A 25,335-nucleotide genomic window follows, 5' to 3' on the forward strand; every position below is an offset into this window, starting at 1 on the left:
AACCTACTAGGCCTGTTCATCTGTTGAAAAAAACTGTCCCCAGCACAATCAGAAATTTGCAGAACTGCTTGTAGCCCACTGCGGCTTCTTCCAGCAGATTCTAGGATGACTGCATTCTGCCTCAAACTCTTGAGAGCCAGCACAGCAAAAGGAAAAAAATAGTCACAAGATGCAACATAGTAAATTCCAATTTGATGGAAGGAAAAACATTTTCACAGTGATGTAGTGTATCACCAGAACAAGCTGCCCAAACTGGTAATCTACAGCCTTTGAGATACTTAAAATTCAGCTGGACAATACCTTGAGCAACCTGATCCAACTTCAAAGGTCATCCTGCCTTCAGCAGAAGAATGGACTAGGAAATCCCCAAAGGTCCCTTACAACCTAAATAATTCCATGAATCTCTGTAATCCAACCTGCTGCTCTAAGGGTAATACAACATATCTATATGATACTCAATATACGTAACTTTTACTCCATATCAAGTTGTTTACTTGATATATAATCAAAGACCTTAATCTTTTGAAAAGCTAGCAGATTTTGTGATCTCCTCCAGGTCTTCTACAGCTTCACTGTAACACTGCACCCATTTTCAACTGCCCATCTTTTTTATAGAATTTCAATTATGTGTGTTCTCTCTATAGAATTTGTGCCATTAATTATTTGTTCCCAAGCAGAATTCCTTACATTTGCCCCTACTGCTGTATGGAATCATTTTCTTTTTTTCTTTTTTTTTTTATATAATTTGAAGAGATCATTAAAACCAGTCATCCAAATCACTGTATAACCACTACTTAGTTTCAATTCACCTACATATAGTTATATTCTTAACTGTAACATTCAAATTATTAAGATATTAACTATATTAATCCATTTTTACACTGATTTCAAAGATTGCTTTTTTAGAATACATATACTTTCCTGTAAAAATCACCATGGTACAAACCACTACTTGCCTGTTACTTGCATCTGTAATCTTCCATTATGGTTGTTACTTGTACCAGATCTTGGTGAGGATGTGGCCATGTCAGAGGTTTAGGCTTTAGCCTAAAGAAAATTAAAAAAATAGCACACAAGCAGCTTATTAAAAAGCACTTATCTCTGCATGTTAGTTACAACTGTTAAATAAAATGCTGAAATAATCACCAAGTTCCCAAATGTTACTTAAGTATGGCAGGATGCATTATTTCATAACACCAGTTCAAAAAAACAATTACTTTGGAGATTTTTCCCATGCTACCTTTGAAGATGCCAAGACGCTTCAGTAATGCATAAATTTACATAGCTGAGAACAACTGTGGAAGGCAAGAGAAAAAATTCAGCTGTGATGTATCAACATCCCTATCTCCAGAAATTAAGCATATGGTCTGATTTCAGATGAGCTAAGCACCAACAACTTCAAATGAACAAACTATCTGAAAGGTTTATATGCTTGAAAAGGAAGTTGTCCTCAAAATGACACTCTCGAGCAATAATGTGATTCAGACAAACAGTTGAATTCTATCGTTAGATTTGCGATCAGCTTTCTATACCACTGCTGTCTACCCACATATCACTTCCCTCATCTATTGAGACGGTAAGCACTTTACAAGGACCACCCCATCTTCCCGTTGAGCAACTAAAATAATATGGTCTGATCTTAGGGCATCCCAGCACCTGAAGTGCATGTAGACAGCATCACTCCATCCTCCTGAATTACTACGCCTGAAACAAAGCTGGAAGTCACATATTCTTTGTTTCTATCAAGCCACTATTTTTCATGGGAAAAGAATATAAACATTTAAAATACAATTTCTATAATATGGATGAACTTCCATGTATTTATTTTCTGGTAACAATAATATGGGAACAGTTGTCACCAAACCCTTTTCATTGTGTACCTCTATCAGCAAAACGTTTTTGAACCCATACCCCTAAAATGTGTATATTTATTTATAAATTATGTATAGGTACTACTGTACCAATATATTCTATATATTATAAAACATAAAAATAGAAAATGAGATGAGAAAAAGATTAAATAAACAGTATTTTTAAATAGTATTCATTCCCGATGGCACAAAAAAAATTCTGCTCTCATAAAAATACTTTTTGTGATAGCCATATTTTTTGTGATTGAATATGCTTCATGTTTTAAAATACTGGCTTAACACTTTGTACTACAGTGATGTGAATGTCTAGTTCTAAATTCAGTTTATTTTAATACTTAGGTTTAATGCCATCATAACTAGAAAAGTCAATTTACAAGGACACATACATCCAAACCAAAGTGTATCAATCATGACGCTCATTTTTCAATACCATCCACTAACAGTACAAAAGTTTTTCCTTAAATTTGGCCAGTATATCTCCATCTTCACTACTGTTAGTCAGTTGTTAATGCAAACTAATGGAAACTAATCAAACGTTGCATTTTTATATTCTTAACAACGGGTATAAACGGCCCTGAAACTCTCTATTTGGAAGACTTTTAAACAGGTAAGAAAATTCTGCTTCCAAGTTTAAGTGTACAGATATGAGTTTTTAAACAACTGTGCAACAAAATCGCACAATGATCAAACCATTACCAAACATTCATTTTCAAAATGTTCTCTACATAGCAAGAGTTTCCTGCAAACAGCAGTCATCATCTTACTTGCTAAAAAAATCATCTTTACCTTGAAGGGATGTGTTAAGTGTCTTTTTAAAAAAAAAAAAAAAAAAATTTGTTAGCATACTGCTGACAGCCACTTGTCACTACACAGCAGGTCAGAACACTTTTTTGTGAAAGAAAAATGTGCAATTAATATTTAATTTTTACAACTCATCTAAGGACTTTGCCATGATAACCAGCAAACCTCCACATAGTACAAGATTTTCCTGGTCACTCCTCACATCATTACAAATTACGTAAAAATTCTACTATTTAAAGGTCTTGCCTTCATACAGTTAACCACAATGATGACATCCTGCAGCATACTTCATGAACTTCCGGCTCCAATTTTCTTCTTGCTTGCCTATGCATGATGCAGTGAATGAACTCCATGCACAGTACTCTACTTGCAACCTCACCCCAGAATCTTTTTTGCTTTAGTCAAAGGAGCCACTCCATCAGTGGTTACATTTGCAAAGTTTTTCCATTTAAAAAAAGTTAAAGTAAGTCATTTACTGTTAAGAATGTTTACTTTGGCACATCTTTCTTTAGTGACTTAGTTATCTGTGTATTTCATTACTGACCTAGAATCTAGCAACTACCATAAGCTGAGCCTTTCATTCAACTGTACAGCACATCACCCACACTGTGTAATTTCTTCTAATATTTGCTTCTTCAAATCTCTGGCAGTGTTTTACAGTTATCTTCCAAAAGTATCTGCTAATAAAGGAATGCATTTTAGTTTCTCATCATATTCTTTTCCGTGTATTACTTCAGACATTTTTACTGCCGCAGGAAGATCAAGTGTTTCCCCAACCATACGTGGCTTCTAAGTCTTTTGCTATTGAGAAACCTCAAAAGAGGCTTTTAAAGATCTATCACTGAGTTTAGTGAAATCCTATAAAGTACTGGCCTGAGTATCGCATAACCTTAAACATTGCTGAAAAAAAAGTAGAGGTTTGTCCTCATATTCTGGATGCTTAGTTCTTAAATGGCTTGCTAATTGTGATGGCTCCACACCATCATTAGCTGATATTTCAAGGTACAATATTCTCTCAGGACTAGGTTCATCATTAACAACAGCGGATGTACACCCACATTTTAAACAGCCTTCTTAACAAATCCAAATGTTGTTTGGCCAACATCTTTGTCAGATCTAACTGCCATTGCTTTTACCTCATTAATGCAACTGACCAAGAGCTCATACTAGGAGTGGAAGAAGCATCAGCTCTGCAATATTCTTATTGTTCACTTGTGCTCACAGTATTAGTATTATCTTCAATCCACGCTCCCTTTGCAGAATTTTTTTAGCCCACTTGCACATTTTGTGAGTGTTAGCTTAGTTGAAATTAGATAATATAATCCATAAATCCACATAAGTGGGTACATGTAAACTGCTATACTGCAATACATTGAAAGCAAATAAACAAGTGAAGGTGATACTGTGAGCCTTCCACTCTGTGCAATACTAAATCTGCCCTTAGGACATCTGTGTCACCTACATGACACAGGACCATATGACATACACACCGAGTGATGGTGACAGTGTCAATATGTATATTAACAAGGAAAAAGAAAAAAAAAAACACAACCACCACAAAACCCTTCATTTCTTTCTTATTTTTAGGATAAAACATAAGTCCTAACATTTTCCTCACACACCCCTCTTTGGGTATCACTGATACGGAGGACATCAAAGGAATAACACATGTAATCAATTCTGTGACAAGTAAACTCAAATTCTTCACAAGTAACCAAGATCTGCAATCTAGTTCTAATCGTGCATTTAAAAACAAGTTTAGGCATGGTTTTGTAACTGACAATTATTTTCACTGAGTTTTTTCCTCCTATTGTTCAACCTGCATAGATCCAAATTGCTAGCACTATCCCTGAGTTTTACTTGGTTGGTTGATTGTTCGGCTGGGGTTTATGGTTTTTTTAAGTCTACCTGTAGCATGCACAAAGCAAAATAAATACAGCAATAAAGAAATAAACTGTGTCAAAGTCCTCAGGTAGACAGTTGATTGCCTAATCTCCTGAGACTTAGGTTTCAGGTGCTGATGTATCTGCAAGGCACACTACCTGCCTTAACCTGAGTTTCTGGCTCTGATTGCTACTAAAGTGCTAACTGCATTTGGCAAACACAGGCTTGCTAATCTCCTGATAACAGGGAAGTGAGAATTCACTACATACACCTTGGCATATTTCCACTTGACTGAAAAAGAATTACCATGATGCCTGGGAGAAATTCTGACAAGGCCAAGGATATCTCAATAGAGGATGGGGATGAGAAAGGCTGAGAAAGTTGGGCTGTTCAGCATGGAGAACAGAAGGCTGTGTGGAGACCTCATAACAGCCTTCCAGTATCTGAACGGGACCTACAAGGATGCTGAGAAGAGACTCTTCATCAGGGACTGTAGCAACAGAACAAGGGGTAATGGGTTCAAACTTAAACAGGGTTCAAACTTAAACTTAAAAGTTTAGGTTAGATATAAGAAAGTTCTTTACTGTCAGGGTGGTGAGGCACTTGAATGAGTTGTCCAAGGAAGTTGTGAATGCTCCATCCCTGGCAGTGTTCAAGGCCAGGTTGAACAAAGTCTTGGGTGACATGCTTTAGTGATCCTGCCCACGGCAGGGAGGGTAAGAACTAGACGATGTTAAGGTCCTTTCCAACCCCAACTATTCTATGATTCTATGAAACAAAGTTACGCTTCGGGTTGGCTGTTTCTACAATAATTACATGACTGTATCCCATGTCAACAGTGCTCCAACATTCTGGGTTTGCCTCTGTAAAATGAACATCCTTCTGTAATATAAGTCTATCTTATATTCTTGCAAATATGGTACATGTAGGTACATTTACACAGCAATGATTACAGTTCCAAAGTTTTAGGATGTTATAAACAAAATACTGCATTAACATGTATGTCAAATGCTACCTAGAAAGAAACAAACTAAAATAAATGGACGTAAAAAAAAAAGGCATTTAAAGTGTTTTAAATAAACATAGCTTTTTATCAACAATGCATGAAGAAACCATTATTACATATTTTGTATTCAAAAGGGCTTTACTGGACAAAGCAAATTAGTTGAACTGACCAATTCTGGTCTCATCACGTTCCGAAGATTCCAAACCTACAGCCCCTCAATCCTTTTTGAACTGATTAGGAATAAAGAACTGGTTAGGAATTAAAGGGGAAGGAAACTTCACATTTTCTCCAAGTTAAAAGAAGAAAACTATCAATTGGGTTTTCTAGTAACTTCTTTTTCAGGAATACATAAAAACATTATTTAAGGCTTCAGTCATCAATGACTTTCATAACTATCCAAACTCAGCTGCTGACATTTTTAAATGAAGTTAACAGGTTATTGTCTGATCAGCTCTGATGCAGTTTGGTTCTCCTAGAAGAAGAGAGCCTACTCACATGATGATGTTTGAAATTTTTATTCAATATCCAAGTGCTACTCTAATCACACTATTGGAAAAAAAAAAAGTTTTCACTGCCTGATACATACTAGGTCCCATTCACTCCCAGTCAAAGTTGTCTTTTTTTCAGGTAAACAAAGCCCTTAGGAGGAAAACCTGGCCAAGTACAAGATAAAGGATCTTCTCTGAAGGTCTGGACACCTATTAGTCCTGGAAGGCTGGTCTGGACATAGGACAAATCCTGCTGCACAATCAAAGATAAGTTTAATCCAGTATCTAGCTCCTCAGGCTTTGATAGGAGAATTTCCACCAAGATGGGAGGGAAGAGAGGGGCAGGACACAGAACAATAACCCTATTTATCACATGAACTGCTTGCAGTACTGGTAAAAACACTTAGTGACATTGTATAAGGTACTAGTACTGATTGTGACATTCAAGAAAAGGCTATGAACAGCACTACTTGGAGAATAAAGACAATGAAAGTACAGTCTAAAAATAAGTCTGGAATTAAATCTGCTCATTGTCTATAAATATAACAGGAACACACAGAAAATAAAAATAAAGGCTACTGAATTTAAAGTGTTGACATAAATGTTTCCAAAAACGCCAGCTTTCTGGGGGACAAGGTTGCAGCAGAGAGGGCAAGCAAGTGCATACTGTTTGAAACTAAGCAGAGACAGTGAAAAAGTCATATAGCAGAGGGACTGAGAGACTTGTGCTAGGGTGGGTTACACCATCACTCTCTTGCCTCAATAGAGGTAAAAATTTTCATAAGCTGAGAATGATTTAAAAGAAGTTCTACAACTAGAAATTCTTCAAATACTGAAAACCTGGAAATATCAAGGACTACTAGCCTCCCATCTTTATGAGCCAGAAGAAGCTTTATCTCCACAGCCAAAACCAACCAAGATTTCAACTAGTAAGTTGTCTGATTTCAGTGAAGGAAGGGATGGGATGGCAGCTACATGAAGTGATGACACTCATTTGGAGGATTAAGAAGTTTTCACAAAATAACATCAAAAGCTAAATTCCAGACCTTTCTTGATCTAACTTGCAAGAAAACCTATATGAAAAACAGGTGGTAAAGAAGAACTGAAAGATGAGTCTTTGAAAATAAAGAATTTTCAGAACTTTTATTTCAAATAATGCAACCCCCTTTACAGCTTCCTGGAATCTCTGGTCATTTGTCCAATACATTTAGCAGGTTTGCAACATTTGGCAGGCCTTTTTACAGGATGAAAAAGCTAGTGCATAAAAGCACAAGATAAAACCACATATAGGTGTTAGTATGTGGTGGTAGAACTAGAGGTAGTATAGTACCTTTCAGGATTATACAGTTCCTAAAACAGCACACTAAAGGATTTATACAATAGTCCTCTTGCCTGCAGCAACACTAACAAAAACATTCTATGACTTGACACTCCCTGAACAGACAGCTTTGTTCATCAACAATATTTACACCTAAGCAATTAGAGAACTCTGAAGTCAAAGTCTTACTTCCCCAGACACCACAAGCCTGCTTGCTACTTTAAGAAGCAATGGAAAGACTACGCTTATCAGCAAGGGATCTCCTCCACAAACACCAATACAGCCATCTGAGAAGCACTGAACTTTCTGTTCATCTTGGTAGCAAAATTAATTCATTGTTTTTCAGGAAAATTTGATTTGTCCTCTTCCATTTCAAATGTCCTCCACATTTTTCAAATCTACTATTACAGGCCAACCCAAAATATCTGCAATTCCATTCTCCTTTCTGACTAAATGCAAGGTAAGCAGGAATATGTTGCAAAGCCCAGTGGGTACTGTGGTTTAGGTGTGATGGACTAGGGATACAGACAAGAGACATTATGTAAACCAAGGTATTAACTTTTATAATCAATACTTCATTGATGTATGTGAAGGGGAAAGGGACAAAAAAAACAAACAATAAAAAAAAAAAAAACACACACACACCACCACCACCCTCCGGTGGACAGAAGTTTCCAGCAAAAAGCTATATTCATGGACATGTTATGTACTGAATCAAAATACCTGGCTGATTTGATTCCTTTCAACAGGATGCCAGAATTTAAAATAGTGTTACAATCCTTTTCAGGTGTAACTAATTAAACTTAAATGTGGGGAAATAGAACCTTGATTTGCCACAGACATTTAGGTTTATTTCATGTATGCACTACATGAACCAAAATCATTTGCACACAAGAACAAACTTCAAGAAAAGAAAAATATTGTTTAGTCATACTATTGTTTTATTGTCTCACATTGCACATCCTTCTAGATAGCAAGCAGTTTAAAAAGGGTTAAATTAAGTTGTAAATTAACATATTGTAAGTTATGCAGCGAATAAACTCCCCTTAAAATTACTAGAAGTTGAAAAAAATGTTGGTTTTTAAATGTTAAATAGAAAGCCTTGACGTTTTTAATTTCTTGAAATTAAGTGAAAGAATAGAACAAGAACTACAGATTAATGAAGCATCATTAAGCAGCAGGCCTTTCTTTGTCTCTCATACATACGCTGAAAGAATCATTCCAGCAGCAAAACTAGTAACCAGTGCTCTAATCTGTGGTTCTCACTAGACACACACAATGAAGGCAAAATCCAAGTAAAGACAAACAGCTGTAACATTCATTTTCTAATCTGAATGCTTTACACTGAAGGTCTTACATTTTTTTCAATTTAACTCAATAGATCTGTTTATATGCCACTGAAATGTTGTTTTTTTTTTCTCAGGCTAAGTCAAGTTTGTCTTTTGGTATTACGCTTTTACCCCAACAAAAGCTGCCAGTTCCCAATCACGCTTATTTTATTACCTGCATGAGTTCAATCACTTCCTGATTTTTTAACCTCTTATTTTTCATTGGTTTCACCTTTACTGTATCTTTAATTTTCAGTCTTATGTATACTTTTGTCTTTGTGTGTTACATCAAAATCATCCCAAATTTTTCTGGGGAATATTTTAATTATCCATCACAGAAGTACACATCAAAGCCATATATTACGATATAAAAAATACTGGAACCATGCAACAGGCACATTTGCTATCAGTTTTTTAAACTATGTCTTAAAAATAGGCATCAAGAATATCAAAGTACCTGCAACATTACCAGTCCTAACTTCTGTGACAGCATGCTCAAGGAAGGAAAGGTTAACTTTAAGAATCCCTGTGACAACAATTTAAGCTACAGTCCTATGCTCAAACTGAAGGCAAAAGATGGCACAAGATATTAAGATCCATAAACCACAGAATAGCTTTAATAATAAACTTGGAAATTTGTAAGATGCAGTAAGCAGCACTGAACAGTGTCCTTACCTATGAAGTATCATTTATATAAGTATTACAAACAATAGCTTATGTCATTGTTTAATAGCTTAGAAAATGTTAGAAATAGAAATCAGTTTTTCGTTGATCATTTAAAATAATATTGTTTAAAGCACCAATTTTACTTCTCGTCACATAAGGGAAACACACAATGGCAGTACCCTTAGGACTGGATTGTAGTAAGACCATCATTTGCCAAGCAACAGATTATTTCCTGTGGCACCTACTCCTGGTTTCAAACTTCAGTCAAAAAACACTGACGGACTGAAATGCAGGTCTCCAGCTGAAAGGAGAAAAAACTAAGATCCCATTTATTAAAATGGAAAACTAGCACCTTTAAACTATTTAACAGAATACTTAGCTACTTACCAAGATGGTAAGGCTCCTGAAGACCCCTTTATCATTACCTCTACTTACTAATGGTTTCTCCAATTCCTTGGATATTGGTAAGTTTAAAACATATATATATATGTTTAAAAAAAAAATCCAACCATACTCCATCAGACTTGCAAGTATTACCTACACAAACAGATCTGGAAAACTTAAAAGGACAGTAGTAAGTGTAGTGCAAAACACCTGCACCTGTATGACACATTTTATGCTAATAATGAATACTGAAAACATTCTTTTAAGTCAAGGGTCCAATGAAACTGGTCTTCCCATATATTAGATGTTCACTATATATAGTCCCAAATCACAAAATCACAGAATGGTTGAAGCTGGAAGGGACCTGGTCCAACCCCCTTTATCAAGCAAGGCCACCTACAGCCAGTTGCCCAGGATAATGTCCAGACAGCTTTTCAGTATCTCCTAGGACAGAGACTCCACAATCTACCTAAATACCCTTTGTGTATTTATATACACTGATCAGGTGCCCCCAGGTCTTCTCCAAGATGAAGCATCCCAAATCACAGCCCTTCAACAGAGGGTGTGCTCCAGTGCTTTAATCATCTTCAGCGTTCTTTGTTGAACTTTCTCCAGTATGTCCATGTCTCTTTTAATACTGAGGAGCTCAGCACTGGGCACATGACTTCAGATGTGGCCTCAACAGCACTGAATAAAGGGGCAAGATCACCTCTCTCAACCTGCTGGCAACTCTTCATCTAATGCAGCCCAGGATACCATTTACCATTTTTACCCTCTGGGCACATTGCTGCCTCAGGGTGTTTGGGTGTCTACCAGGACCCTCAGATCTTTTTCCAACAACAGAATTTCTTGCATCTCTCTGTCAAAACTGAAAAGCACTAACAAAACCATCTTCAACTGACAACATCACTCCGTCCTTCACCTAGGAGTAGCTTACAAGCATTCCCAAAAAAAAAAAAAAGAAAAAAAAAACAGCCAACAAAAAAAAAAAATTACTTGCAGCTGAGAGGATTGAAAAAGGACACAAAAATGTGAATCAGAAAATCCAACTTCAATAAAATAAAGGAGAATAAAGCTATGAGAAAGTCTTCATACTTTCTGTTATCACCCACACACTTTCTGGAGTGGATCTTCAGACCAGCCAAAACAGTAAGGGACACAGTAGTATTTCATTTCTCTGAGCCTATTGCACATACTGTCAAGTACAGACAAACCAATGGCTTCCTAATGCTTTGACATTAACAGAATTTCAGCTTCAGCAGTCTCCTCCTCAGGGTCTACAAGGCCTTGTCAGCAAGGAAAAGCATTACTTCTTCCTACAAATTAACAGCTTCCCTAGAGACACTTTAACATCTACTTTGTTACGGAGTTCCAAGTTGCCAACCCTACAGCATGCCTACATAGAACTGAACTGGAAAGCAAACTGTCATTCTTCTTAAACCACAGAACATCCTGAGATGGAAGAGACCCACAAGGATCACTGAGCCTAGCTCCTGACTCCACAGGGCAACCTAAAAGTTAAACAATGTACACAGAAGCACTGTCAACGCTTCCCGAAATGGAGGTGTTCAGTCAGTTCCCAGAGCTATGATATCATTGGTATTACCAAGATATGGTGGAATGAGTCCCATGACTCAAGCACTGGGATGGAGCTACAGGCTATTTAGGAGGGACAGACAGGGCAGGTGTAGTGGAGGTATCATGCTCTGCGTAAGGGAGAGGTTTGACTACAGCCCATACAATTAATGATGGTGTGGTTAAGAGCAACTGAGTGAAGATTAGGGGAATGAAAAGCAAAGGAGATTGCATAGTGAGTGTCTACCGCCGATACCCCACCCAGCATGTAAGCACTGAGGAGTTATTCTGTAGGCAATTAAGAGAAATCCACGAATGAGCAGTCCTTGTACTTATGAGAGATTTCAACATCCCAAATATCAAATAGGAATACCATAGTGCTGTGATGAGCAAGTCTGGGAAATGCTTGAAGTTTGTGAAAGATAGCTTCTTGTCACAAGTAGCCAGCGAGCCAGCTAGGAAAGATGTTGCTAGACTTGTTATCTACAAATATAGGACTCATGGGTGATGTGACTGTAGGCAGCTCTGTTGGCCACAGTGATCACAAAACATTTGAGTTTAAAATTTTCAGTGTAATGAGAAAAAACAACAGCAGAGTTTCTAGCCTGGACTTCACAAGAGCAAACTTTATTCAGGGAACTATCTAACAGAGTACCCTGGAAATCTGCTTTTGAGGGCTTAAGTGCTGATCAGTGTTTAAGAACCACCTTCCAGAAACACAGGAGCAGGCAATTCAATTCCAGTGTGTCTTACATCAAGCAAGCAGGGCAGAAGACCAGCCTGGCTGAACAGGAAACTCCTCATGAAGTTCAAGAGGGAAAAAAAAAAAAAATATCTCTGGGAGCAAAGTTAGGCTTTGAAGAAAGATTACAAAGCCACAGATTGTTTACCAGTTGACACAAAAAGCCAAAGTTCAATTAGAGTTGAAACTGGCCAGTGTTGTGTGAGATAACAAAAAAAAACCAATCCAACATTGGACATACTTGTTGAAGATGGTCACCTGATTAACGGGGATGAAGAAAAAGCAGACACATTCAGTGCTTTCATTTTTCTTTTTGTCTCAGTCTTTAATAAGACTGATAGACCTTGAGCTGCATGGTTCCTCAGGTCAGAGGACTAAGAGTGTAAAAACAGTGACTTTTCATTTGTGGATACTCGAATTGTAAGAGACCAGCTGCAGCAGCTGAATGTTCACAAGTCCATGGGACCTGACAGGATTCACCCCCAAGTTCTGAAGGACCTAGTGGATATTATGGTAGGACCCTTCTCAATCAGCTGCCAAAGGTCTTGGGAGTCTGGGGAGGTCTCTGCTGACTGGAAGCTAGGCAATGCTATTCCAATCTACAAAAAGGGCATGAGGGAATACCGAGGAAACTGCAGGCCTTTTAGCTCCTTGAAAAATTACGGCTAAGATCATACTGGGTGCTACTGAAAGGCATTTAAAGAATAATGCGGGTTCACAAAGGGAGAGTCCTATTTAAATACTTTGATAACCTTCTATGACAAGGTCATCCACATAGTGGATGCAGGGGAAGTGGTGAATGTAGTTCTGGATTTCAGTAAGGCTTTTATTACTGTCCCTCACAGCATCCTTCCAGACAAGCTGTCCAGCTGTGCGACAAGCAGGTTCAGAGCGCACTGGGTGAAGAACTGGCTTAAGGGTGGGGCAAAAAGGTTCGTAGCAAATGAGCCTATATCTGGTTGACAACCAGTCACCAGCAGCGTTCATCAGGTCTCAATTCTAGGGCCAGTTCTGTTCAATGTATTTATCAACGATCTGGATGTCAGAGTTAAATGTACCATTAGCAAGTTTGCTGGCTGGAAAGTGGAGAGGGAAGGGAGATCTCTTCTCCCTGGCATCCAGTCATAGCATATGTGGGAATCATAGAATGGTTAGGGTTGGAAAGGACCCCAAGATCGTCAGGGAACAGTATTTTCACCTTCATTTTAATATTCAGCTGAATAGCCTTTGTATCCACCAGAATAAAGTAATACACTAGACACACACTCTCAGACTCTGAGTTGCTTTGGATAATCCTAGCAACTGGTATACATTATTGTTTATCAGACTGGCATCAAGAGCAATATAATGTAATATACCAGGGCAAATCTCTAAAATATGGGCAGAGTTTAGTATAACTACACTGCAAACAAAAAAAATCTTACCATAGCTACATGTAGACACTTACATTTTAAATTTTGACTCTATAGGTAACACAACAATATGGAAAAGTATGGGCTTCAGAACAGACATGCAGCCTGAGCACATACCAAGAGCGCCCAGATAGCTTATAAAAATCCACTCACAAGAATTCCTGCCTGTCACCACCACCTTACTGGTCATAATAGCCTTGACTAGCATGAGCACATCCCTACTGCAGTCACAGTAAAATTAAGAAACCAACAAATTATGAAGGAACATAAACCAACATTACAGATGTTAATGAAGAGTGATGCTGTTCCTATTAGGCCCTACTCCTTGTTTCTGTGGGGATATGAACAGACCATGACTAAGCAATACTAATAATGGAAAACAAATTAATACTGCCCCACAAAATAATCTCCCAATTGTTCTGGGAAGTCAGCAGAAAATGACAATTCAAAGAAGAGGAGAAACCTACTCAGCATTACAGGCTAACATGGCAGGAAAGGTCATGGCACATTTTTCGGCACCAAGACATTTGATGTGATCTACCTCTCCTCAGTAACTCTATCTCAAAAAATAAAGAGGTGTAAGTAGAATTCACTGCATGTTCTCACTCTCTCTTCTCTGAATATTTGCTTTTTTTAAATGTGCTATACAAGCCTCTTTCCAGCTGTCAATCTCAGCAGTGTTAAAACACTAAAATATGCTTGTCCTAATTCCAATCACAGACTGCACTAATCTTACCTATTTCTACCTGACAGAACTCACCCAAGCATTGTCACTTATTTTTCAAAATAGCCCTTTAGTCTCTACAGTGCTAGAGAATTCAACCTGATCCCTAGTAAGGCTCTCAGGTGATAAATAATTCTCACTTCTTAAGAGTCCTCTGCTCTACTAATTGTTTTCCAATAACAGAATGTCTTGCATCTCTCTGTCAAAACTGAAAAGCACTAACAAAACCATCTTCAACTGACAACATCACTCCGTCCTTCACCTAGGAGTAGCTTACAAGCATTCCCAAAAAAAAAAAAGAAAAAAAAACCAACCAACAAAAAAAAAAATTACTTGCAGCTGAGAGGACTGAAAAAGGACACAAAAATGTGAATCAGAAAATCCAACTTCAATAAAATAAAGGAGAATAAAGCTATGAAAAAGTCTTCATACTTTCTGTTATCATCCACACACTTTCTGGAGTGGATCTTCAGACCAGCCAAAACAGTAAGGGACACAGTAGTATTTAATTTCTCTGAGCCTATTGCACATACTGTCAAGTACAGACAAACCAGTGGCATCCTTAGGATATGCTCTGACATTAACTGATTTTCTCCTTGTTTCTATAACAATCCATTCCTTATTTTGAATCATGTATTAGCCTATCCCAATTGAATCTTGTAAGAATTATTTCTTAACAGACTAGCCTACTCAACTTCTCAAAGTGTGCTCTCACAACTCCTTACTTAGCTGTAGATAGAGGGTTAAAAGCACAGGCTGAAATTTATTCATATTCTGCTCAAGGTTCTGTTGGCCTCTGCTGGAAGCCTCTCTTCCTTCACTTCTTTTTATGCTAAATAATAAACAGTAGTTTTCATTTTACTTGCACAAGAAAAGTACTATTCCACCAGCTTTCCCCTCAATCAGTTTATTGGAATTTTTTTCCTGATCAAAAAATGGAATACAAAGAAACACAACAATCTGTTTTGTAAAAGATACAAAACTAGGAAGTCTCCACATAGTACCAGAATCACTTACCATAAAATAGTAAAATTTAGCATTTTTCAAATAGGCTTACATAATTAATATAAAAATAGTATGCAAGGCAGTATATGTTATATTCTCAATGCATTCCAACATTTACTTTTTATTCCATTCCTAATAGGACATTTTCATAAAGTAACTAATAATTTTATCGGATTCTGATTAACAAATAATTTATGCCCCATCTTAACAAAGAGTCCTAGCTACTCCCTCCAATACACATTAGGGCTCCTATATTAACACAAAAATGTACTTATGACCAAATATTAAAATAGCCCGTTATGTCTCTGAAGTTTACACTTCCTTTACTCAAATATTTCATCACTTACAGATTTTGCCAACTCATTAGCAGCAGTATTTTTGTCATCTTACAAAGTAAGACTCCAACTAGTTTTCTTCCTCATAGCTATTCCCTTAACAACGCAGTTTTACTCACCATCCTCTGACAACATCGCTTTGTCAGCAACCTCTCACAAGACATTCAGCCAAGGATTTCATTTTAAAATAACATACAAGTATCAGTCTTCTACCAGATTTTCAATACTAATTGAGTTTTTTCCTGTCCTTGTAATTTATGATTCAGGCACCACAGAAACATGGCTCCTATGACTGGAGTGTTGGAATGGAAGGTTACAGGCTCTTTAGAAAAGACAGGCCTGACAGGCAGGGAGGGGGAGTTGCCCTTTATGTTAGGGATAGGCTGGAGAGTATGGAACTCTGTCTGGGGACAGGTGAGCAGTCCACAGAGAGTTTGTGGGTCAGGGTTAAAGGGAATATAGCTATGGGAGACATTACTGTGGGGATCTGTTACAGACCACCTGATCAAGGAGAACCTGTGGATGAAGCACTCTATAGACAGATAGGAAAAGCCTCACGCTCACAGGCCCTTGTTCTCATGGGGGACTTCAACCACCCTGATATCTGTTGGAAGGATGGTACGGCCTGGCACAACCAATCCAGGAGGTTCCTCGATTGTGTGGAAGACAACTTCCTTCTGCAAGTAATAGAGGAGCCAACGAGGAGAGGTGCCGTGCTTGACCTCATGCTCACCAACAGGAAACGGCTAGTTGGAAATGTGATGCTCCAGGGCACCCTTGGTTGCAGTGATCACGAGATGGTCGAACTCGAGATCCTCAGGACAGCGAGAAGAACATGCAGCAAGCTCAATGCCCTGGACTTCAGGAGAGCAGACTATGGCCTCTTCAGGAACCTTCTTAGGAAGGTTCCATGGGATATATCCCTAGAGGGCAGGGGGCCCCAAGACTGTTAGTTGATATTCAAGGATCACCTGCTACAAGCTCAGGAGAGTTGCATCCCAACCAGAAGGAAGTGCAGCAGGAGGGCCAGGAGACCTCCTTGGATGGATAAGGAGCTGCTGAGGAAAATTCAAAGGAAAAAAGTGGCTTATAAAAGGTGGAAGAAAGGGCAGGTGGCCTGGGAAGAATACAGGGATGTCATCTGGGAAGCTAGGGACCAGGCTAAGAAAGCTAAGGCCCAGTTAGAATTAAACTTGGCTAGGGAGGTTAAAGACAACAGGAATAGATTCTGTAGGTACGTAGCGAATAAAAGACAGACTAGGGACAATGTAGGCCCACTCCGGAACCTATCGGGAGAACTGCCTACCCTGGATTTGGAGAAGGCTGAGGCTCTTAATGACTTCTTTGCCTCAGTCTTCACTGGCAAATGCTCTGACCACACCACCCAAGTTTAAGAGGGCAGACGTAGAGACTGTGAGAATGAAGACCTTAGGCCCACTGTAGGAGAGGATCTGCTTCAAGACCATCTTAAGAACCAGAACGCGCACAAGTCCATGGGACCTGATGAAATCCATCCTCGGGTAACAAAGGAGCTGGCAAATGAAGTTGCTCAGACACAGTCCATCATATTTGAAAAATCATGGCAGTCAGGTGAAGTTCCCGACAACTGGAAAAAGGGAAATATAACCCCCATTTTCAAGAAGGGGAAAATGGATGACCCGGGGAATTACAGACCAGTCAGTCTCACCTCTGTGCCTGGTAAAATCTTGGAGCAGATTCTCCTGGAAGGCATGCTAAGGCACATGAAAAACAACAAGGTGCTTGGTGACAGCCAGCAGGGCTTCACAAAAGGGAAATCCTGCCTGACCAATTTCGTGGCCTTCTATGATGGGGCTACAGAACTGATGGACAGGGGTAGAGCCGTTGATCTTAAGGTCCTTTCCAACCCTACCTATTCTATGATTCTATGATGTCATCTACCTGGACTTGTGCAAAGCGTTCAACACTGTCCCGCATGACATCCTTGTCTCTAAATTGGAGAGACATCAATTTGATAGATGGACCGCTCAGTTGATAAAGAACTGGCTGGATGGCTGCATACAAAGGGTTGTGGTCAATGGCTCAATGTCCGGCTGCAGACCAGTAACGAGTGGTGTCCCTCAGGGATTGGTGTTGGGACCCGTCTTGTTCAACATCTTTCTCAGCGACACAGACAGTGGGATTGAGTGCGCCCTCAGCAAGTTTGCTGATGACACCAAGCTGTGGGGCTTGGTTGATAGCTGGAGGGAAGGAATGCCATCCAGAGGGGCCTTGACATGCTTGTAAGGTGGGCTGATGGCAGTGCAATGTACTACACCTGGGTCAGAGCAATCCCAGGCACAGCTACAGGCTGGGCAGAGAAGAGATTCAGAGCAGCCCTGTGGAGAAGGACTTGGGAGTGTTGGTTGATGAGAAAATGAACAGGAGCTGGCAGTGTGTGCTCATAGCCCAGAAAACCAACCATATCCTGAGCTTCATCAAAAGGAGCATGACCAGGAGGTCAAAGGAGGTGATCCTGCCCCTCTACTCTGCTCTTGTGAGATCTCACTTGAGTATTGAGTGCAGTTCTGGTGTCCTCAACATAAAAAGGACATGGAACGGTTGGAACAAGTCCAGAGGAGGGCCATGAGGACGATCAGGGGGCTGGAGCACCTCCTGTATGAGGTTGAGAACATTGCATCTGTTCAGCCTGGAGAAGAGAAGGCTGTGGGGAGACCTCATAGCTGCCTTCCGGTATCTGAAGGGAGCCTGTAAGGATGCTGGGGAGGGACTATTCATTAAGGACTGTAGCGACAGGACAAGGGGTAACTGGTTAAAGCTTAATCAGGGGAAGTTTAGATTGGATATAAGGAGGAAATTCTTTACTGTTAGGGTGGTGAAGCACTGGAATGGGATGCTCTGGGAAGCTGGGAATGCTCCATTCCTGACACTGTTCAAGGCCAGGCTGGACAGAGCCTTGGGTAGCATAGTTCAGTGTGAGGTGTCCCTGCCCATGGCAGGGGGGTTGGAACTAAACGACCTTAAGATCCTTTCCAACCCTAACTATTCTATGATTCTATGTTATGCAACCAGGCATTACTGAGGAACATGAACTGAGGAATATGAATTTGCTTCCATAGGCCAACATCACTTTTTTCCTTTTAAACCCCAAATCTTTTCAGCTACCTCAGTAAGACAGTAGTAATTTTTTAGAAAGGTAACACTGGAAGAAGGCAGGTGGAAGAGGAAAAAAAAAAAAAAGTGTAGCAAGAATGAAGGAATAGAAGGAATTGAAATTTAAGAAAGAGCAGCTTCCACACTTCTAGCCTGAGGGAGAGAGAAAAGAGAAGCTGGGCAATCCTCTTGCTCTTCATCTTCTATTTAGCTTTTCTTTTATATTGCCCTTTGTTATGTTCACACAAAGATACTTTTAATCTCACTGTGCATACTAGAAAATGCAAGAGAGCTGATTCCAACATACCAGTTAGTAAAAACAGAGTCAGTCTTTAAAATGATTGTTCAGCCGTCCTAGCTTATGCTTCCAAACAGTAACAAAAAAATCTTACTGAATTTCTGAGGAACTAGCACTGTGTTTCAAAACTGGACATGTATTCTCTTTTTTCATTTCTGATGACTAAAGAGATTGTGCAATTTTACAGATTATGAACTTTATCTTTCCTGTTTACTTTTCCCTATTGCAAAACTATAACTCCTTGGATTTGATTTATACTGAGAAAACACTCGCTACCTTGAAATGTTCACACAATTCAAAGTTCTCCCCTATTTTTCATTCACCCATGTGAGTGACAGATAAAAGGTTTCATTTCTTTCTTTTTCAGGACTCTCACTGACCTCCTGCTCCACTCAAATGCTTATAGAAAAAAAACTTGGTTAGAAACCCCCGAAATAAGAAATATAGTACCTCTGTGTATTTTTGTCTGTACTCACAGCAGACAAAGAGCTCTCTTCTGCCCACTTCAGGCTGCAAGGTGAAGATACTTGAAAGTGTGAAACAATTATTTTACTGTTTATTTTTAAAATGTGACATCCTCTTCTAGTTCTTTTTTAGATTGTTTTCTTCCACCCCCACTTGATTTTCAGCAAGATAACTCTAAAATCCTAGTATTAAAAAGCAGATGGGAGTAATTCTGTGCCATTAGAACTACTTGAGAAGGTCAGTTACTAACATGTATTTGCATTCTCAGTGCCATTTACACATCAGACAAATCAAGAGAATGTCCGACTGTGTTTTCAGTAACAGGTATTTATGCTTGAAAGAATTATTCTGAAGTGATTTGTGCCACTGAAATATTCCTTGCGTTAGACTACTGAGGCTGAATTTCACAACCGAAAAAAGTATTTGCCTTACTAGTTACATCCCTCCAAGTTAACATCTTTAACAGTGAGAATGTTAAGAAGCTTCTAAACTGGTTACATTTAAGTACCTTGAGACCCTAGAGTCACTTAAAGGAGAACATAAGCACCTCTAACATGTTGCAGCAACAAAAAAAAAAAAGTGATTAATTAAAGAAGTTTCAAAAGCCCAAGAATGTAATCTGCTTTGCTAAACACATGCTTCCTCCAATTTTTATTAAATGCTTTATTTTAGTTGGAAGTTATTATAAAGTAGCACAACCAGCTAAGTAAATTTCAGTTTATTCTTCAAAGTCAGTAGAAATTGTAAATTAAATCCAAATCTATATTCTCTTTAAATAGGATTTTGAAAGTGGTTTTTTTACAATACTGAATTATCAAACTGCACATAAGATCATAAATGTATGCAATCTCAACACCAACTGAGAGGGAATTAAAAAAAAAAAAAATATGATGTTTGCCATCTATCTGCTGTTACAGAACCACATCAGTATACACTCATGCAAACCTGCAATGATTAATTGCTTCATACTACATACTACATGCAGTAGTTACTAAGACCTACACATAACACAAGTATAAACATTTCCCTGACATACTTTCCTTGAAATGCTAAGAAATAAAAATATAAATATATAACCGAAACACATAGTGCTCTTCCAGGTAAACAATTCTGACATACTATAACCACTCTGACTGCTGATGGCTTCCCTAGAATCTCTGATGTTCCTCTGTCAAGCAACACTATCAACACTGCATTTGCAAAACTGAGCTAAACTTAAGTATGCTTCTGGTTAAACTACTAGGTCCTCAAACACACCAAAAACATATGCCAAGAAGCTATAATTACAACCTTACACTTAAAGAAAGCAATTAAAACCAAAAACTTCCTTTTTGTAGGTAATGTAGCAATTTTTAGCAAAACCCATGCCATGTCACTGTTCCACAAGCCTCTGGATCGCCTCTTCTGGACACTCCAACTCCTGCTGATGAGGAAGAAGAGACTGCTCTCTACAGCCATATCATTTTCCTTCAAGACCTCCGATACTTCTAATGGCCCATACCTAAGCCTATTTTATGTCACTATAAGAGGATTTCAGCAGACCATGATATATCTGAGCTAACAGCTACAGAGAAAGTGCCCTACTGATTCAATGAAAATCAAACTCTAAATAAGGACCTGAATGGAACCAACTCCTATTGTCTGCACTTACACACAGACCAATACAATACAGAATCACAGGATCACAGAACAGTTTGGATATCCCTGTATACTGCTTAACTCAGAATTCAAAGGAACAGTTCTGGTTTACAAGTTTCATAAAAACAGCAAGAATGACAGGATTTTGGTTAATCTGATGCCACCAGGGAAACTGGGGAACCCTTCCCCAATTTACATACTTTCACAGCAGAAGGCACACTAAAGCAGCTTTTCTACTGACTGAGTCGCATGCAACTGATGCGGAGCTAGAAAGCCTTTTGTTTTGTTTTAATTAAGATGAATGTTACACTGTGCAGACACAGGTAAGAGCAGTACTAACCTAGTTTACAAGACCTGATATTTTTATCAGAAGCTTCACTCCTTCTCTTCAGCCTTCATGAAAAAAGTCTTCTTAAAGTTAAAAGTAACTTCCAGGAATCACTTAAGCATAGCTTGAAGCAAGCACTTGTTGTGTCTATCACTCCATCCATTCCCTCTCCAAGCCTTCTCACTTCATTATCTGCCTTTCACCCAACTAAATTCTAGGATCAACCTGGGTTTGTGGGGCATGGTTTATTTAAGCTAAAGGTGAGTGCTGGAGTGCATTAATAGCAGCCATTTCCAATAAACATGGCTTACGTCATGATTTTTTTTTTTTTAATTATAGCATCATAGTTTTCAAATTTAGTGTTTTAATGGCATAGGGATACTGAAGCATGAAGAAACTGCGTGCAATACCAACTTCCTGTTATAGATCCTTACCCCACACTCTTCTTTGTGTCCAAAAACCAGGAGAAATCTCTTTCTCCATACACATTCATATATTTAAGAGGGACAACAAAAAAAAAAAAGGAAAGTGGGTAGAAATTCCAACTTACCAAAATTTCAAAATTCATATGGAAAGATAAGAAGGAAAAGCAATAGGACTAGCACACTCCTCCTTCCAAAGGTTCCACAGGCTCAGGCAAAAGGGTTGGCTCTGAGCTTCGTCAGTATTCCCATGATTTAAGTAGCATTTGTAGACAGCTGATTATTTAAACTTTATTGCCAACCTTTAACAAAACACACAGGCTGTTACAATGCTTTGTTAATTGATGTTTAGCAACAAATGTAAATTAGTTTTCCAATAAAAAAAAAAATCCATATCCTTTTGGTAACAAGGTGTCCCACACTAAGAGATTAAATCGGTGCCAAATACATAAAACTGCCTTCATGTTTTCAATAATAATTACGTATTTAAAGGAACTATTCTAAAATACAATTAGGAAAAGATTACTGGCGGTATTAAGTTACTCAAGGTACAAGCATTTATAGGATCAGACCTTTAAGGTACAGCTCAAAAACACCAAAAAGTTGACAAAAGGATTCTAAACCCAGTTTCAGAAGCAACGTTAGCTGAAAGTATTTCTAGTTGGCCCATTTGAAAGCATGTGTCAAAAGTCTACTGCTTTTACAATGTTTTTTTTCCTCAAATAGATGAAAAATCCTTCTATTTTTTCTATGTAAAGTTTAAAATTTATTAGTATTAAAATCAATAAAAAATAATAGTTTATACCTTGACCAACACAGACTCAGATAAGGCAGCATACAAAACTAAAAAAGTCATGCAAGCTAGTGAAGCATTACCACAGCCCAACAATAATCCATTTGTTTCTGTATCACAAAGATTAAATGAGAATACAAATTTTAAGGGGAGATTCTTATTACTACTAAAGCCATATTGTTTTTCATGTGTATGACCATATACATAACCCAGCCATCAGCAGTCAGTGACAGTATCACCTAGTAAGCCAGTGCTATTAAACTTGCATAACCTGGAGTTTTTTAATGCAAAATATTCCAATGACTTTCTATATGACACGGGTGCCATGTGAAAACGGCAAAGAAATATGAAAACCTCCTTTCCCAGCTTCATCCAAACATTGAAGAGCTCCCATTAAAATGATTCGATAGTGTTAAGTCCTCTTCTCTCTTTCACGTACAGTTTAAACATTTATAGCTCTGAAAGCAGAGCTTTATCATCCTAAACTGGGATGAGAACTGGTACTGTTCCGAAAACAAGGCAACTACAAATAAAACCAAGTAAATAAACACACAAGAGTTGTAACATTTTGCCACAACATAAACAAAGATAAGTGACATAAACAGGTCTTTTGAGGTCTTGAATTCACACAGTCTGCTCAGCAAAGCATACATTAAGAGGACCCAGACAGACCAGCAGACATATACAACTTGAGCAGTAGCCATAACGACTTTCCACCCTGCTATCCTCCCTTCTCTTGAGGGGAGGCACACTACATATACTGTGGGGGGTGACAGCAGCTCATTGTGAAGGGGGAACAGCTCTCACCTCCTCCCTCCCCAGCTTCCCTAAAGGAAGATGAACTGAACCGTAACAATATCCTTCTCCTCTGCTTTCACCCCGGAGACAGCAAGGGCCAGCCGTGGAACTGCCGAACTGACTCCCACCCCTAATGCCACTCGCAATCCACTCCGCACTGACAAAGGTCAGGACTCAGCCCCAGCCACCCTCACTGGAAAGGCACCAGACAGGAACAAACAAGGTTATTCGCCGACACCGGACACCAGCTACACTCCCCTCTGCTTACCCCCAAACCCCAGAGCTCCACACGCTCCCCAGCACCGCCGACCCTCCCTCCCCAGGCAGGTGTGGGCCAGGCCCTCCGCCCCGTCAGGACAGGAGCAAGGGTGGGATACGGCAGGGAAGTGCAGCAACCCTCCAACTGCCCCCATCGAAAGGGGGGAAGCAACAGCCGCCGCCCCCCGATCCAGCAGGGCCCGGGGAGGGGAGAGCGACGAGCTGAAGTACCGGAAAGCACAGACCGAGACCTTACCACAGCTCCCTTCGCCATTTTAGCCCCACACCCATTGCCCCCCTCCTGTCCCTCGGTGACAGGGGCAGCCCGCACACCGGCCGGATACCACCCCGAAGACCCCGCTCCCCCGCGGACCAACGGCGGCGAAGGAGAGCGAGAATAAGCGGCAGCCGGTTTTCTCCCCAGGCCAGCCGTGTTCTGCCGGGCCAGACCGCAAAGCGAAGTGGCTGCGGCACAGCCTGTTTTGTTTCCTTACCGTGGCTCGCAGCCTCACAGCTGGTACCGCCGCCTCCTTCTCCTTCCTCCCACCTTTTTCTTCTTTTTCTCCTCCTCCTCCTCGCTGCCGCGGCGGCTCCTCACCCCTCCGCGCCGCGTTCCGCCACCGCCGCGCAGAATGATGCCATCTCACAGCGGCATCGGCAACTCCCGCACAAGAGACCCCCTTCCGCCGCCGCACGCCCCGAACGGCCGAGCCAGCCTCGTGCGCGCGCCCCGGGCACTGAGAGCAGGAACTTGTGGAGAAACCGCAGTTGGAGCCGCCGCCACCCGGGCGGGAGGGCCCAGTCGAAACGAAGCAGTGCGCAGCGGCGGTGGGAGGGGAGAGACGAGCCCGAGCCGAGGCTCTTCAAAGGGGACAGGACTGATTCCCAGCGCCTGCCCCGGGCTGAACCAACTTGGGCGCTGCGACAGGGAGAAACGCCGAGCGGGCGGAGTCAACCTCTCCGGAGGCAGGGGAGGAGCGGCCGAGGCAGCGTCCGTAGGGGAGAGCATGCTCGGGCAGGATAAGGAAGCTCTCTGTGAGTCATGGCCCGCCCCCGAGACAGCTCCTATATTGCGGCGCTGACAGCCAGTACACCCCAGTGGCGAGCAGCCGATAAAGACGGGGGTCCCTTCTCCACCCTCTCCCTGTGCTGTGCGGGCAGGGCGGGTCCCGCGGTCCCGACAATCGCCCCGCTCCGGAGCGGTGGGGTCCCGTCGGTGCCCTTGCTCTACCGGCGGAGCTCTGCTCCTTCTCTGAGTAACTTACACTTTCCCGTAGTTGGGAGGGCTGATGGAGGAGTGGGGAGGCACTCTCTCGCAGCGCGGCCTGGCTGGCTCACGGGCGCGCGGTGCAACACGTCTGGCTGACGGCGGTGCCTTTGGCGATCCGCCCGGCAGTACACCTTGAACACCGGCACCGGCGAGGGGCCGGCTGTCGTTAGCCGACGTTAAAACAGGCTTAGGCGTTCCGTGCGGATTTATGAACCTAAAAGTGCTTTTATGCACAAATGTGAGGCTTGTGCCTTACATTGAAGACTAATGATGTGTTAGCTTCGTACCATATATGTAATGCTATGGAGGCAGCGGCAGCATGAGCTTTTGGGCATAAACAAGGCCTTTAAGTGGTTGTCTCAAAGTCCAGTGCCACTGTTCATTGAAAAGAACA

General features: G+C 40.4%; 1 protein-coding gene across 1 annotated transcript in view; it reads right to left on the bottom strand.

Moving 5' to 3' along the window:
• The window catches only part of WWP1 (WW domain containing E3 ubiquitin protein ligase 1), a 62,729-nt gene extending 37,971 nt beyond the window's left edge, over window positions 1–24,758 (bottom strand). The window contains exons 1-2 of the mRNA XM_061448184.1: window positions 24,166–24,758; window positions 957–1,047 (exon numbers count right to left, since the gene is read on the bottom strand). Coding sequence (XP_061304168.1) covers window positions 957–1,026 — 70 coding nt within the window. The 5' untranslated portion in view covers window positions 1,027–1,047; window positions 24,166–24,758. The remainder of the gene's footprint in view (window positions 1–956; window positions 1,048–24,165) is intronic.
• Window positions 24,759–25,335: the final 577 nt, after the last annotated feature.

This window comes from Pezoporus flaviventris, unplaced genomic scaffold (genome assembly GCF_033815535.1).
Source record: "Pezoporus flaviventris isolate CSIRO_AGI_PZ_B2104156 unplaced genomic scaffold, CSIRO_AGI_Pfla_v1 ptg000007l, whole genome shotgun sequence".
Classification (NCBI taxonomy): domain Eukaryota; kingdom Metazoa; phylum Chordata; class Aves; order Psittaciformes; family Psittacidae; genus Pezoporus; species Pezoporus flaviventris.